The sequence below is a fragment of the Cavia porcellus genome, unplaced genomic scaffold (genome assembly GCF_034190915.1).
Source record: "Cavia porcellus strain 051 isolate PalLab524CR breed Dunkin Hartley unplaced genomic scaffold, mCavPor4.1 scaffold_2, whole genome shotgun sequence".
NCBI classification, from domain to species: domain Eukaryota; kingdom Metazoa; phylum Chordata; class Mammalia; order Rodentia; family Caviidae; genus Cavia; species Cavia porcellus.
Window position 1 is genome coordinate 110905406 of NW_026947485.1, and position 16556 is coordinate 110921961.

General features: G+C 40.3%; 1 protein-coding gene and 1 long non-coding RNA gene across 5 annotated transcripts in view; one reads left to right on the top strand and one right to left on the bottom strand.

The window, feature by feature from the left end:
• Nucleotides 1–3059: 3059 nt before the first annotated feature.
• The window catches only part of LOC134475256 (uncharacterized), a 28752-nt gene continuing 15255 nt past the window's right edge, over nucleotides 3060–16556 (top strand). The window contains exon 1 of the long non-coding RNA XR_010046313.1: nucleotides 3060–4247. This is a non-coding gene — a long non-coding RNA (uncharacterized LOC134475256). The remainder of the gene's footprint in view (nucleotides 4248–16556) is intronic.
• The window catches only part of Dntt (DNA nucleotidylexotransferase), a 39590-nt gene continuing 30120 nt past the window's right edge, over nucleotides 7087–16556 (bottom strand). For 2 of the 4 annotated variants that reach the window (XM_063245142.1, XM_063245141.1), the window contains exons 10-11: nucleotides 9216–9296; nucleotides 7087–7506 (exon numbers count right to left, since the gene is read on the bottom strand). In XM_063245142.1, coding sequence (XP_063101212.1) covers nucleotides 7420–7506; nucleotides 9216–9296 — 168 coding nt within the window. In that variant the 3' untranslated portion in view covers nucleotides 7087–7419. Of the gene's footprint in view, nucleotides 7507–9215; nucleotides 9300–16556 lie in introns of all 4 variants that reach the window. The other 2 variants (XM_003479764.4, XM_063245140.1) reach the window with 1 other exon arrangement.

Here is a 16556-nt window from a genome sequence, read left to right on the forward strand (position 1 = left end):
AACACATTCAACCACCTTATCTTTGATAAAGGGGCCAAACATGTTCACTGGAAGATTGACAGTCTCTTTGATGAATGGTTCTGGAAAACCTGGCTCTCCATATGCTGAAAACTAAAACTAGACCCATGCCTATCACCATACACTAAACTAAAATCTAAATGGATCAAAGGTCTGAATATTAAAACAGAAACACTAAATCTGTTGGAAGACAAAGTAGGTAAAAATCTTGAAGACATAGGGGTAGGTAGAGAATTTACCAATAGCAATCAAACCACACGGAAACTCTTCCCAGAATCAATAGCTGGGATCACATCTTATTAAAATGTTCCTGCATGTCAAAAGAAATCTCCAGCATAGTGAAAAGAAAACCCATAAATGGGAAAAAATCGTAGTGAACTGTCCCTCAGACAAAGGACTTCTGTCTAAATCATATAAAGAATTAAAAAAACAGACCCCCAAAATTCAAGGACCCAATACAAAAATGGGCATCTGAAATGAATACACAGTTCTCAGATAAAAAATACAAATGGCAAATAAATACATGAAAAAATCTTCATCCTCACTACTCATTAGAGAAATGCAAATTAAAACCATACTGAGATTCCATCTCACTCCTGAAAGAATGGCCAGGATCAAGAAAACTACCAGCAAAAAATGCTGGAGAGGCTGTGGGGAAAAAGGAACTCTCCTGCACTGTTGGTGGGAGTGTAGACTGGTGCAACCACTGTGGAGGTCAATCTGGAGATTCCTCAAAAAGCTGGCATTGGAAGTCCCATTTGACCCAGCTATTCCACTTCTAAGGCATATTCCCAGAAGAAGTGAAAACATCATACTACAGTGATATATGTGCACCCATGTTTATAGCAGCACAATTTGTAATAGCCAGATCTTGGAAGCAACCTAAGTGTCCATCAACTGAGGAATGGATAAAAAAGTTGTGGTATTTTTATACAATGGAGTGCTACTCAACTATCAAGAATGATCACATTGAGCTATTTATAAATATACTCATAAATCAAAATCACATGTGTAAATACTGTATAGTTTCTCTAGTATAAGAAATGGTAAGAGTACATAAGATTTTATGGTAATCATGATTCCCCATCACATTGCTTTGAAGCCTTATAATGATTGCATTCATTAGTCGGAATGGATTTATCCTGGTTTATTGGATTTTATTATCTGTGATGATATGGACAGCTATTTTGAAGAAAACAAGCATTATAATACCCAGTGCTGATTTAATATCATCTTACTCTGAAGTCCTACCATGTTTTTGTTCTTCTGTTTCCATTGGTTCTTTCATGTTGTATCTTATTGGATTGTATTATGTGTGATAGTATAAACAAATTTCCTATGGAAAATGAGATAATATAGTAGCCATTGTTCCTTCTCTACTATTTGGTTCTCTGCTATTTGGTTCTGCCTTGTAATACTTTCACTCTCTTGAATGGTATTATACTATTTTGTTATGTTTGATACTATTGTATATGAAGTTATACTCAACTATTTCAAAGAAAGAAACATTATGGTGGTTACTGTTAATTTGTGTTGTCTTCTGGTGAAATATAGTGTTGCTTACATTGTTCTGTTCTGATCTGCTTTATGTCCTGTTTTGTCTTAATCTCTTTAAAATAAAAAAGAAAATAAAAGAAAAAATTAAGGACTTGGGATTTAGCTCAATCGCGTAAGTGCCTGCCTGGCAAGTACGAGGTCATGAGCTTAATCCCCAGTACTGAAAAAATTTTTAAAAATTATTAGGGCCCGAGTTGGCATATGTGATAAAGTTTCACACACTCAGGCTTCATTTGCTTGGTGATCAAATCAAAGGAGGCCTTATGTTTCAGTAAAAAGCAAACAAGGATTTATTTAAAGCCAGCTCTGAAGAGATAGAGGGACCCATTTGCCTCAAATCACCACCTCACTGTGTACAGGGGGACAGGGGCTTTTACTAAACTGTATTGTTTTACAGAATTTAAATGCCAGCCTGTCTGGGATGACCAATTGATTTTTTAACTCGTGTGTCTAACTTTATGAGAAGCAGTCCCCAGGTACTGAACTATGGCCATATTATATGACGCAGACTAATCCTTTAAAAATTTATAGCACTTTTGAGTTTTAGAAACACTTCTTTGTCTCTTATTTTATTTATTCCAGTCTCAGGTGGTGCTTGGCATAAGTGTTACTATGCCACTTTTACTGATGAGAAATTGAAGCTATAAGACATCAATTTTATTGGTCCTAAAGACTATAAACCAATGTGTTTTGAGAGATAATTTGAGTCTACACAAAATGAAGCATTAAGAATAATCAGGGTAGGGCTGGGGATTTAACTTAGTAGCCCAGTGCCTATCTGGCAAGTGCAAGATCATGAATTCGATTCCTGGTACAAAAGGAAGAAGAAGAAGAAGAAGAAAGAAGAAGAAGAAGAAGAAGAAGAAGAAGAGAAGAAGAAGAAGAAGAAGAAGAAGAAGAAGAAGAAGAAGAAGAAGAAGAAGAAGAAGGAGAAGAAGGAGAAGAAGGAGAAGAAGAAGAAGGAGAAGGAGAAGGAGAAGGAGAAGGAGAAGGAGAAGGAGAAGGAGAAGGAGAAGGAGAAGGAGAAGGAGAAGAAGAAGAAGAAGAGAAGAGAAAGAAGAAGAAGAAGAAGAAGAAGAAGGAGAAGAAGAAGAAGAAGAAGAAGAAGAAGAAGAAGAAGGAGGAGGAGGAGGAGGAGGAGGAGGAGGAGGAGGAGGAGGAGGAGGAGGAGGAGGAGGAGAAGAAGAAGAAGAAGAAGAAGAAGAAGAAGAAGAAGAAGAAGAAGAAGAAGAAGAAGGAGAAGGAGAAGAAGAAGAAAGAAGAAGAAGAAGAAGAAGAAGAAGAAGAAGAAGAAGAAGAAGAAGAAGAAGAAGAAGAAGAAGAAGGAGAAGAAGGACGAAGAAGAAGAAGAAGAAGAAGAAGAAGAAGAAGAAGAAGAAGAAGAAGAAGAAGAAGAAGAAGAAGAAGGAGAAGAAGAAGGAGAAGAAGGAGAAGAAGAGAAGAAGAAGAAGAAGAAGAAGAAGAAGAAGAAGAAGAAGAAGAAGAAGAAGAAGAAAGAAGAAGAAGAAGAAGAAGAAGAAGAAGAAGAAGAAGAAGAAGAAAGAAGAAGAAGAAGAAGAAGAAGAAGAAGAAGAAGAAGAAGAAGAAGAAGAAGAAGGAGAATGAACTCAGTTGTAACTGATGTGGTGTGCTTTCTGGGGAGATCCTTCGATACCCAGGAGAGGGAAGACTCTGCAACGCTTAGAGTAAACTTGGTCTATAAAAGTATACTTGAAATACATAAAAGTAATTCCCACTGTGGCTTTCATCTACCTAATAAGAGACAAAGGTCCATAAGCTCCCAAAGGTCTCACAAATTCGTCCTTGTCATCCACGGAAGCTCTGGAGTGTTCTGGCCGGCCTGCTGTCGGCTGCCCACAGCCCTGCGCTTAGGGAATTTTGGCCTGTGTAGCCGGCGCTGGCCAGATTCATGCAAGCTCAGGCCGGGAAAACACAGAGCCAGATGCTTGCAAACCGTCATTCTCCTGTTTGGGCTCCAGGAGCTGGGGACGCACCTCGGAGGAAGCCTGCAAGAAAAATACTGACGGTCTGCTGCAATGTCCTTTCCCTGGAGGTGTTATGAGCTTGTTCCTGGACCCTCTTCCCGCCAAAGGACCCTAAATCCAGCATTTCACAGCATCGCCTGATTTAACCCGCTAGCAAGTGCAGACAAAGGAACCGTTGTTTTACAGAGGAGAAAGCCAAGGCTTAGAGAGGTTAGGTAAGTTGTTCACGGCCACAGAGCTAGTGAATAGGGGGCAGCAGCCTGTGTGCCTATCCTCTACTAAGTCAACAAGAACCGTGGTACCGCACATCTTGGTGTGTCACGTTCGGAGGAAGAAGGGATGGCCTGAGAGGTCTCCAAGGGCAGAACCAGAGTGGGGTTTGGATGCTGCACTGGCCGCTGAAGGGGCTTCTGGTGGCCGCCAGAGGGCGCTCTGCCCACACATTAGAGGCTGAATCCGGCTAACCCCAAGGGCTGCAAATTGTTAGAGAGAAACAACAGATTCACTTTAGCAGAGGGCATTTGTATAAATTCCATTAAGGATCTTACAATAAAGGGAGCTGAATTAGAATTGCTGAGAAACTCTGCTGGGGAAATCACTGCTTGGGGCTGTCGTGTGGTGGGTTTCAGAGAATCCGAGCTGGGGAGCTGGTTACTGAAGGAGAAGGACCATCACGCTGTCCCTCAGGTCAGCCATTTGCATGCCTCTATCTTCTCTGTGGTTGCCACTGTAATAGCCCTAAAGCTTTGCGCTTACGTTCATTGATCAATTTTCTCTAGATAAGTGTGTTTTGTTTTGTTTGTTTTATCTTTTTTCCTTTTTATCGGTACTGGGGATCGAACTCACGACTGCCTGCTTGCAAGATCCCCAGCCCCAGATAAGTGTATTTTTTTAAAGGAAGCTTTATACTACCATACATAGAAAATCATGATTTTTTTTAACACAGTATTTTGTGGAATATAATTTTCATGTTTATGGTCATACGGAGTTTTGACAATTTTGTTTTCTGTTCGATGTCCAGAAAAATAAATGCTCTCAATAAATAGTTATTGATGGTATCAGTACAAACATTCATCTTTATGCTACCTAAAATAATATTGAATATTACGTTTGGGAAACAGAGGCAGTCAGAAGACTAGACCACCCTGAGGATTGTAGCCAGACTCTGTCAACAGGGGAGCGGCAGCCTGGGTCAGGGCTGAAGAGGGGCTGCTGGCCTCGTGGCAGAGGGCGCCCTGGCAGCTCCAGCAGAGGGCTGCCACGTGAGAATGTCATTGCCATGTCTTTTATGATTTCCAAATGAGGTCATAAATCTTTTCCTTTTTAACGTGCCCTCTAGTTTTAAATATTGATCAATAATTTTAAAAATTCTTAAAACACAGAGAAAGATTAAAAAAAAACCCAAATAATCAAACAGAAAACACATCTGTGCCATATTTAACCAACGGGCTGCCAGATTTTACCGTGGGTGTCTATGACAACAACTTTTCTCCCTTCTAAGTTTTAAGTGTGTGTGAGAAGTCTTGGGGAGGTCATTTCTAAAAGTTCATTCCAGACACAAAGCCATGGTTCAGCTAGCTTTTTAACTGGAGAATACAGAGGACCTCCCTGGCTGCCGCACTTGGACAGCTAACGGGAGACCCAAACCTCCCTTTTTTAAAGCCGACTCCAGTCTGATCCCTCACTAAGGAGTCGCCCCGCCCCGTTTCTAGGCTTGTGTTGCCCTCACCTAGGTGGTAATTAATCTGCAGGAGACAGCTCTCCTCCTACTGTGTGGCCGCTATTTATCTCTGTTGTTCATTTTCTTTTCCTGTTGCCAAGCCCCTCCTTGGACAAACTGAAGATGAGAGGGGATTTCAGACACTGATCTCTGACCTTCCAAGTCTGTGACTCACACTTGCCAGCTCTCACTGGGGGTGAGGGCGTAGCTTCTCTGGTGACAAAGGTGGTGCCAGGTCCTGGAGCAGACTTTGTGCCTTCTCTGTCTTTGAGCCTTCTCTATCTCTTTTCTATCTCGTGACCTCACGAGGAGCGTCTGGGCCTCTGCCCCAGTCTGCAACTCCAGCCTTTTCCAGTTCTGTGATTGTTATCCTTGGTACTTCTAGGTCGGTTCCCACACTGACTACAGCCAGTCTTGCTATGGAAAAGTGGATGATTACAGTGTTCAGAGAGCAACTGGGTACCCATTGCCATGCTCATAGTCATGCACGCATACATCTAGGCATGCTTCCAGCAACCATGAACAATGGCTCATCAGAAGCACTTAAGGGCAGCTTGCTGGTTGGCTGGAGAGCAACCAATGATCATCAGGTCTAGTCCTATCTGAAGGTCTGTCTCAAAAAAGATAAACAGGAAGTTCAGGGAGTGATGGGTCCCCCATGGGACCCTCAGAACAGAAATGATTTGGTTCTGGCTATCTCATCCAAGGTGTGGCTTGCAGGATGTCCAGCTGTCCTGCAATCCTTTGAGTTCCATGGAGTCTCTGTCTCTGGGCCTTTTTAAGCTTGGCAGGGTGTCTAGGAGAGATGTGATTCAAGCATCCTTATGCACCGTGCATTCACTTATCCTGCAGGGAAAGCGCTGTTTGGCCTCTAGTTGGGTCAGAGTGAGGACCCATGTAACCATTGTCACTTCTTGAGGGTCCCAGCTGTTCCTGCCCGCTGTGTGCTGACATCTCATCTTCCAGATACTGCATCAACCTAGCTCAGCGTGTGCTACATAATATGAGGAAGAATGGTCTGGGTAGTGTGGGTCCATTTTCCAAAAATGGAAAAACCAAAACAAAATAAAAAGACATGGTGGAAAATCAGCCATAAAGCCCAAGCATAAAAACTCTGAACTGCCAGCGTCTCCCCGGCTCCTGGGAAACCACTTCTGGCTGGGACCTCTCCACACCCACTGACCACCACTGCTCAGCTCTCCTTGCCTCTGCACAGTTTTTCAGTGCTTTCCCCCAGGGCTCTCACTGGACTCGCCGCCAGCTCCTCAGCATGCCCGGGACAATGAAACAGCTGAAACAGATGCCTTTTAGATGCCTCCAGGAATGTGGTCTGCCTGTGGCCAGCTGGTGGAAGCAAAAGGACCGGTACCTAGGAGTTCCCAAGAGCTTGGGCTGTCTGTTTCTCTTGCCTGGGTTCCCTGAGATGAAGAGACTAAGGGAGATCATCTTCTTGAGGGAGTCTCAAAGCAGAAAAAAGATAGTTCCTTGGTGTTTTAGGAAACTGCGCTTCCTTCTGAGTGAAAGCAGCAGGACCATGTGCCTCATGTAACCATGTCTTGGAGCCCCATAGACACAGTTCTATGGGGGCCAGTTTTGAACTACACTGAGTTCAGCCTAGAGTTAAAAGTCAGCACCTCCTCCTCCACCAATTCCAGAAGGAACCCAGAGTCTCCTTAGGAACTCCTGTATCTTCTATTTAAACCTGTTTGCCCTCTCAGGTTAAATCACAAGCTCTTTATTCTGTCACAACTTAATTTGTGCTTAAAAATATTTTATATTTGAGCAAAGAAAAAGACGACACCATCATCTTGTCTTTTATTTTTATTGAAGATATACTGTACATCAGCTACCATGAGAGAAGAATGGGCTTTGATAACTTTCTGGCTGAGCCACCAGCAATGAGACTTTTCTATTGGAAAATTCACTGTGAATTCTAAGCAGCCCTCATGCATCCTGCCTGTTAGAATTAATTTATTTCCATGTGGTGCCTGATCATGTCTCCAAAGCGATTTATTTTTAGTAGTAATCTGCATTTCAGCAAGACCTAAAGAATCCCAAACTTTCCTAAGGCATCTTTTATTAATATGAAGCATAATTTGTTTGACCAGAAAAGAGCAGAAATCCATCAACAACTTTTTCTTAGGCATTTCTTTCCCATGGTTCGATGTAATCCAATCCCAGATGTGCAAAAATTTCTTCTTCACTTTCTGCTTTGAGAAATATCCTCTGAAAGCACACAAGAAATACGTTCATTGCATTTTTTTCTTAAGCATCTCAGTACAGACACAGCGAAAGTGCTGTTTGTGAGACTGTCTTACTAGAATGAATCACTGCTAGGACACATTGCCCTACTTCTCAGTATAAAAACACTATGACTGATTTTTGTGATTTTTACATTTTCCAGCCAAGAATATGGTACCAAATAAATTAAAGTTATGACATCATTTGATAGCCAGCAAAAGGGGTTTAGATATTTTTTCAGAGCCTGTAGTTCTAAATCTTAGCTGTTCATTAGAATCAGCTGATGGAATTTTTTAAAAAAGCATTGAAACTTGAGCCATACCTCAGTCCAGCGAAACCAAAACCTCAGGAGAGGCCTTGTCAGCAACCTACTTGAATGTTCTGAGTGATTCGAAAGTGCAGCCAAAATTATATGCTAATGAAGTAGTAATTATAACACCATTGGCATATGTTGGGGTCTCCATAACCTGTACACTTACCCAAACCCTGTCCCCTCCTGCTCTGTTTCTTCTAGGGCTCCCTCTTGTCAGCAGCAGTTCCAGCCGTGCAGAAGCCACTCACTGACTTGACCTATTTGTTATGTATTAATCTGTGTGTCTCCTAAACTGCAGTATGTGACTCTGCCTCTGCCTGCGCGCTCACTTCTGAGGGTTTCCTGCAGCTCCTTCCTCTGTGAGCTCTATTTGGAACTCCTTTGGGACCCTGGTCTGCTCCACTGGCCCAGTCCTGCGAGCAGCATGCAATCCAAGCCTGGCCTATTAGAGCTAGGGTATTGGACTCAGGGATGGCCATATGACCCCAGCTTGGCCAATGAACATCACTAGGATTCTTGCTGGAACTCTTTCTGTTGGTGTAACTGGGAGAATGGGACTTATGGGAAATCCCTTCCTGGGAATGAGACCAGCACTCAGGATGCCTGTGCACCTGGATACTGCCACACCTGAAGCCAGTATTACCCCTGGACACTGCTTCCTCCTATACCACCTTGGGTTTGGTTTCTGACATTTGTACCTGAGATTGTCCTAACTAAATACATCTAATGCAGATTGTAATGTGCTAGAAGGCCAGGCTCATTATTTCTAACTATTTTTGTCTTCTTCCACCATGCAGCCCAGTTTAGTGTCCGTGACCACTATAAGAAGAGTAGTCCTTGGCACTCATGGACTTCACAATCATATCTTTAACTTTTCATAATCCATGCAGTGATTTATTTTTCTGACCTGAATTGTGACCTCAGCATATGGCTGATGCGTGAGCTTAGCCAATTGTCCATCTATATTTTCAAGCAGCTCAGTTGTTTTTCTTGTAGGTCTTGACTGACCTACAGGGTCACTTGAAATGGTGCATTTGACAGTACTTTAGTTGTATTTGTGATTTGTGGGGGATACCTCGGTTTTCTCTGGAGTTCTAACTCACTGTTACGTTAGGGATATGGCAAACGCAGTTCTGTTCACTGTGCTGGCTATGGAGGCCCAGTTAGCTTATTGTCTTTGAACCAAAGCATTCTGGCCAGGTGAGGACCCTGTCCTGTGAGAATCTCTCCAGCTGCTCTCAAGTTGATGCTCTCAAGGGGAAAGTATACTTGTAGCAAAGGAAACTGTATTTGAACATAAAAATCAATTCTGGAAAAGTGCTCAGGGAGCAGTCCTTGAGGATAGGGGTCAATGTAGTCGATTTCAAGAAGAAAACCCTACCTTGGTCTTGTCATATAAAGCATGGTTATCCAACATCATTTTCCGTTCATGGGTGGCATAGCGCCGGAGGTCTCTCTCAAACTGCTGGAAAGGGATAATTAAAATAGTATGTTTTGTCAGGTCTGGAGTGTCTTCACTATTAGATGTTTGCAGTTACATAAGACCCTGTGGTGAAATATCTATGTCCACTGCCCATTCTCACAGTGAGCTTCTTCTCTAGGGCAGAGCTCTATGCTTCTACAACAACAGAGGGTAAGCTTTTTGAGAACAGGAATGTGATTTATTTTGTCTGCAACACTGTTCCCTCATTAAACAGTACCTCACAGATAGAAATGAGCTCTATGCTGAGCTCTTCTGGGACCCTGTCCTGCTCCACTGACCATTCCAGGAAGTAGCATGTGGATGTTTGCTGAATAAATAAATGGGTGGTTCAAGCACAGTGTGAAAAGTAAATGTTGGATAACTTTATTTTAAAATTTGGATATCATTATTATAAAAGACAGAGTCATGGGGCCCAGATTCCAGCCAAATTTGGTCCCTACCAGACTATGTGGACTATCAGGGGGTATTCTGCCTCTCTGAATCTTGGCTGATCAAGGATGGAGGAAATATATCATAAGATTCCCTCTGTTTTCAACATCCTTTCATACTAGGATTCTCCAAAGTCACCTGCCCCAGAACAACATCTCTGAAGATCAGGAGTGGGCGCTTCAGGGCAAATCCCCCTGAAGTAAGAACCTGAGGTAGGTGGTTACCAGGCTGCTGCTTGGTGTCCAGCCTCATAGCCATTACTCAGTGCCCGCCTGTCTTAACTCAGTTCCCACTGAGAGACAAAGCCCAGCAAGTGAGATGTTTCAAGAGAGGGGCTTCTTGGATCAAAGCACTGAGGAAGGTGTAAAGCCAGAAGATCATTCAGAGAGCAGTGACTGAGTTAGGACCAAGGAGTCCCAGAAACAGAAACACAGAGGAACTCAGGGCGCTGGTCCTTGTACAAGATCCAAACTAGGCACTGGGGGCTACGTACAATAGTCATGACCAATGAGACCTCAGGGTAGAGAAGGAGCTGGAGTTATGCTAACAGCTCCTCTACCCCAACGCCACTGAGCTCTGTTCCTGTGTGGGGTCCCTCCCACCACTGTCCTCCAAACGCTGCTGAGACCTGTGCCCATGTGAGCTCCCTCTCATTGTCCTCCAGGTACTACTGAATTCTACACAGAAGAGCTGCCTTCTCCCATGCCCTAAACACCACTGAATTCATGCGCTGGAAAGAGACTCTGTGTGCACAGAGAGAAAGGTCGGCGCGAGTAGACAGCTGAAGAGGAGTGGTGTGGTCAGAAGGTTTGGCACGGCATGTAAGATAAGGGGACAGAGATCAGGGAAGTCCCTCCAGGGGTCAGTGGAAGATTTGCACTAGACCATCCTGGGATGTCCCTTGCACCCCCATAAACAGAAGGTGTCCAGTCATTAGGCAGAAGCAAAAACCTCCAACCACTTATGGCCATAGGAGCCCAGCTGGAATCTAGCAGAGCTCTTCCTCCAGGGGAATGAGAAGCAGCTGTGGTGGTTTATCTGGACCCTACAGCCCCTTCACAAATTATTGGAAGCGCCCCAGTCAAGCACTAGTTGATGCCCAACCTCTCAGTGATCACCACAAGGACTGGAGTTTGGAACCTGAAGGTGTTACAAAACATGAACTGTTCATTTTTGAGCTAAGGGATGACAAACACTGGTTGAATTCAGACTGCAGTATAACTAGCACTGAGAGGACTATTTTTTTAGTTGTGTATGTGGGTGTTTTTTTCCTCTTTTCATCTGGTATTGCTTTTTGAAAGATGGGGTGTGGAGGAGGCTGTCATGTGCTAGATAAGAGTGCAGGGATCTAAGCTATTGCTCTTAGCAAGTCATGCTGGGTTTCCCATGCCAAGCGTTGTTTCAATAAGGTTAATGTTTGGTTTCATCACAAATTGGTCCTGGTCCTCCTATGCCTTCCACAACATTCCATTTAAACTCCTCTCACCTTTGGTTTTTACTTACTTCCTCTCTCACACTCTCAAATCACCCTCCTTCTCCCCTTCTTTTGCATTACACAAACACTATCAACACAATGTATTTTTATTCCTCTTTTTTCTTTCTGTCTTACATCAAGTAGTACTTGTAGCAAGAGCTCAGGGGTTGTTAGTGTGCTAATAAAAGCATAAGTAAGAGCTAAAGCTTTTACCTCTATAGTTCCTGGTTACACTAAGTGGTGTTGCATAGGGTTAGCTCAGTCGTTTTCCTGTTGGGTCATAAATTGGACACAGATGCTCTGTACCCCACACCATGCTCCATTTGAACTTCTCCCCACTTTTGCTTACTTTCTCTCTTACACCCTCGCAGATCTCTCTATCTCCCCTGTTTTTGCACAACACAAATAGCATTATCACAATGAATTCTTTTTCATTATCACAATGATTCTTTTTCTTTTTCTTCCTCTCTTCAGATATATATATGTGAAGTATCTGTATATGCAAAATGTAAATAAGGATAAGAATTAATTATGGCTTTGGTATCTTTTATTGACAATTAGGTGAAAGCTCACCAAAAATTGTATGTAAGGGATTTGTGCATAAACTTCCTACCACATAGCAACTGATTACAGCATTCCTACAGCTCTCCTCTATCTCTACCTACATTTCCGTTCCTCGCCTTCCTTTTTTCTGGTACCTGCAAATAACCTCTAAAGCTCTCTCTGCTCCCTCCCTTCAATACTGATATAAAAATATTACTCAATTCTTATTGCTTTTCTTTCATTCCTTTACTCTTTTTTTACTTTTTACTTCTTCCTTTTTTCTGAACTTTTCTCCTTCCATTACCCTCTACATCCCAGCTTATGCTTCCGCAGCATTATTTCATTGTCTTTCTGGGACACTGGGAAAAGTACAAAAGATTTAAAACAGATTTTAAATTATGTACTGACAAATGGTTGATTCTGTAGAGGCTGATATAACAGGCAGTTATTCTCTCCCTGCAACATAGTAATTAGGCCCGAAACAAATACAGAGTATGCTGAGTAGATAAGAGAACAGCAGCACATAACAAAAGCTGAGGTCACATCACAGGGAGACAGATACTAAAGAAACCGCCACAGTAAAGACTGAGTTTATATCCTAACTGATTTAAATGCTTAGCACAAAAAACACTAGAAACATGAGAAAATGCGGGCCAAAGATGCCTCTAAAAGCTCTTGACTCTCAAAAGTTGATCTCATAGACACTGAAGTAGAGGATGTTTAGGCAAAGAACTTAAAAACAAATGGTAAAAATGTTTGAAGAGATAAAAAACAAATAAGCAAATGCACAAGATGCTCAGTGAGCTCAAAGAAAATATAAATAAGCAGATAAACTATGTGATTAAGAAAAATGTTCAACCAGCTTATACAGAAGACAGAAAAACCAGCTAATTGAAATAAAGAAGACAATACAAGGTATGAGTGACCATTTTAATAAAGAAACAAAGGTTTTTAAAAAACACAAGTAAGTCATACCAGTAGACATAACCAATCTGAAGGCAGAATATCAAGACCTAATGACAATAATGACATAATAATCATTTATTCAGTGACACTTTAACAACAAGAAATCAGAAGAAACTGATTCAAAAGCTCAAAGATAACTCTAAAAGAGCTAATCTAAGAATTACTGGAGTCAAGGAAGTTCTGGAGAAGGAAACTAAAGATATAAATATGTATTTACTGAAATCATTGCCAAAAACTTTCCACATCTAAAGAGTGAAATGGATGCCCAGATAAATGAGGAATTTAGAGTTCCAAATTGGTAAATCAGAAATCAACCTCTTGATACACAGCAAAGTCAAAATCCAAGAAATTAGGACAAGAGAGAATACTAAAAGCCCCGAGGGGGGGAAATTACCATAATAATAGCAGATTTCTCAACACAAACATTAAAGGTCAAGAGAGCTTCAAGATTTTCAAGCCATAAATGGAAAACAGTTCTAATTCTTATTTCTATATCTTACAAAATTATCTTCAAAATTGACAGAGAAATAAAAACCCTCTATAACAAAGAGAACGTGACAAAATTCATGAGTGTCAAATTAGCACTGCAGAAAATATTAAAGAGAATTCTAAACAGAATCAGGGATTTAAATATCATTAAGGAGCCTGAAAGAATGGACACATTTATCTAAGATAGCAGTGAAACACAAGAAATATAGAGAAGAATCAGCACTGAAAAAAAAATATAGTAAGATGAATCAGTAATTGGCTTTCAGTAATAATGCTCAGTGTAAATGGTCTTAACTCCCCAATCAGAAGACATAGACCGACATATTGTAATAAATAAAGGCCACTATGTATTTCTTACAAGAAACACACCTCAGCCACAGAAACACATAGACTGAAGTTGAAAGGATGGAAAATGATACTCTATGCAACCAGAGCACAAAAGCAAGCAGGAGTAACTATCCTAACTTCACACAATATGGACTTCAACTCAAAACTAATCAGAAAAGATAAGCAAAGTTGTTACATATTGGTAAAGAGAAAAATGTAATGGGAAGAGATAACAATTGTAAATATATTATGCACTGAATGTCAGCTCACTCAATTTTATAAAACAAAAATTACCAGAGATGAAAGAACAGATAGAAATCATCAATATAATCAGAGTGAGGGATTTCAATATCCTACTCTTAAAAAACATAACAGGTCGACCAGCCCCCCAACCCCCAGAAAAAAATCAGCAAAGAAATATAGTAAGTGTTCACTTACAAATGAGTTCTATTCTAGGAGACTTGTTCATAAGTTGGATTTGTTCCTAAGCCAATAAAGTGAGTCTTATACCATACACCTGTGAAAATCTGCAACTTGAATGTTTGTAAGTCAGGAACTTATTATATCAGAGTTGAACCTCACCATCAAGCAAATGCACTTAGGGAATATCTATAAAGTATTTTCCCCAACAACAATAGAATAAGCATTTTTTCTTAGCAGCACACAGAACTCTCTTCAAAAAAAAAAATAGACCATGTTTTAGGATACAAAGCATGTCTAAATACATATAAAATAACTGAAATAATCTTTTGTATCCTATTAAATCATAATGTAATGAAGCAAGAAATTAGCAGGAAAAGAAGCCATAGAAACTAGGCAACAAATGGAGATTAAATATCACACTCTGGAATAATCAGCAATTCATAGAAGAAATCAGAGAAAAAATGAAAAAGTTCCTAGAATTCAACAGTGTTGGTATAATATTCCAAAATCCATGGGTCACAATAAATGTTGCTCTAAAAAAGGAAACTTAAAGCTACGAATGCCTGTGTTCGAAAAATACAGCAATCTAAAGTAAATAAACTAATGATGCGTTATAAGGTCCTATAAAAAAAGAGCAATCCAAAACTAAAACTTGTAAGATGAAATAAAATAATAAAGATAGGGCTGGGGCTTTAGCTCAGCAGTACAAGTGCCTGCTTGGCCAAGTGCAAGGTCCTAAGTTCAATCTTCAGTACAAAAAAAAAAAAAGAAAGAAAGAAAGATCAGAGTGAAGATTAATGAAGTTGCACCTAAAAAATACAAAACATACCAAATGAAGGAAAGAGAATCCACATATCAATGCAATTAGAAATGAAGTAGGTGAGTTCACAATGGATACCACTGAAATTCAGAGGATAGTAAGAAACTATTTCAAAGTCATATTCCATAAGTTGGATACTAGAAGAAATAGATAAACTCCTAGACATGAATGACTTACAAAATTTGAACCAGGAAGATAGAAATCTCTGAAAAGATCAATAATGGGCATTGAAATTGAAGAAGTACTAAAAATTCTACCGACTAAATACAGTTCAGGAACCAATGGATTCATCACTGAATTTTACTAAAACTTCAGAGAAGAATTAATTGTTAGTACTCTTCAATTCTTTCATGAAATTAAAATCAAAGGAATACTGCCAGAGCCATTTCTTAAAGCCAGTATTTCCTTGATATCAAAACTGGAAAAAGACACAACAACAAAATAAAATTAAAACTATAGGCCAATATCTTCAATGAACATAAATGCAAACAATCTCAACAAGATACTTGCAAACAAAGTGAAGCAAATCATTTTCATGACAACCAAGTTGGCTTCATCCAGAGTGTAAAGGATAGCTCAACATATATAAATCAACAAATATAATACACTACAAAAATAGAAGTAAAGATTAAAATCGTACAATCCTCTCAATCGATGCACAAAAAGCTTTGGAAAAATTCAACATTCTTTCATAATAAAATCCCTAATGAAAATAGGTATGGAAGGACTTACCTCAAACTGATACAAGCCATTTAATTACTGCCAACATCATACTGAATGGAGAAAAACTGAAATCACTCTCTTTAAAACCAGGAAAATCACCACTTCTGAGCAATATAATACTCAAAACCTTAGCCAGAGCAATCAGGAAAAAAAAAAAAAAAAGATGCCTAGGAGAGGAAGACAAGATCCTCATTTGTAGAAGACTTAATCTCTTTCAAAGATCAAAAAAATGCCACCAGAAGACTGTTACAGTTAGAGATAAACTAATTGCAATAATATATTCATACCTATATTTATAGCATCACAATTCGCAATTGCTAAATTATGGAATCAGCCTTCATAATGCCCACCGACAAATGGATAAAGAAAGTGATTTGTATAGAGAAAGCATTACTCAGCCATAAAAAAATTGAATCATTTGTAGGAAAAAGAATGGATCTTTGGAACATAATGTTAAGCAAAATAAATCAGAAATTAAATATTGCATGGTTTTTCCTATATGAGAAACTCAAGGCATAAACAATTTACATAGCTAAATAAAACAGAAATGATAGTGAAAACATAGTGAAATAGACTTTTTGGAGACTGAGAAGGGAATTTAGGGAAGGGGAGAAGGTAAAGGGTGTGTAAATGGAACAAACTGATCAAGGTACAACATATACTGAGTATGTAAATTCCCTCAAACTAATATAATTGTTAAGTATCACAAAAATTTACTAATAAAAAAATCAGGAGGTAAAGTAGAGAAACAATCTTTTTAAAGGCACAGACCCCTGTGCTGTGACAGGACCTGGGAATTACTGTTGTGCAGGGTTGATAGGGCCTGGTGTGCTGCTGAGGCTTTGTGAGCATCATCTGTCCAAACTGCTGCTGCTTAGGAAGGCAGCAAAGGCCCTTGCCTTCATTTTCAGATGGGAAGACCAAGTCTCAGAGGACACAGGGAACTTGTCCAAGATCAGCCACCTGGTGCAGGAGCCCATCCTCAGGTCAGGAGAGAGCTTGACTCTACCACCTACTGATTTCTCTGCTTCAGTGTTTTTCACAT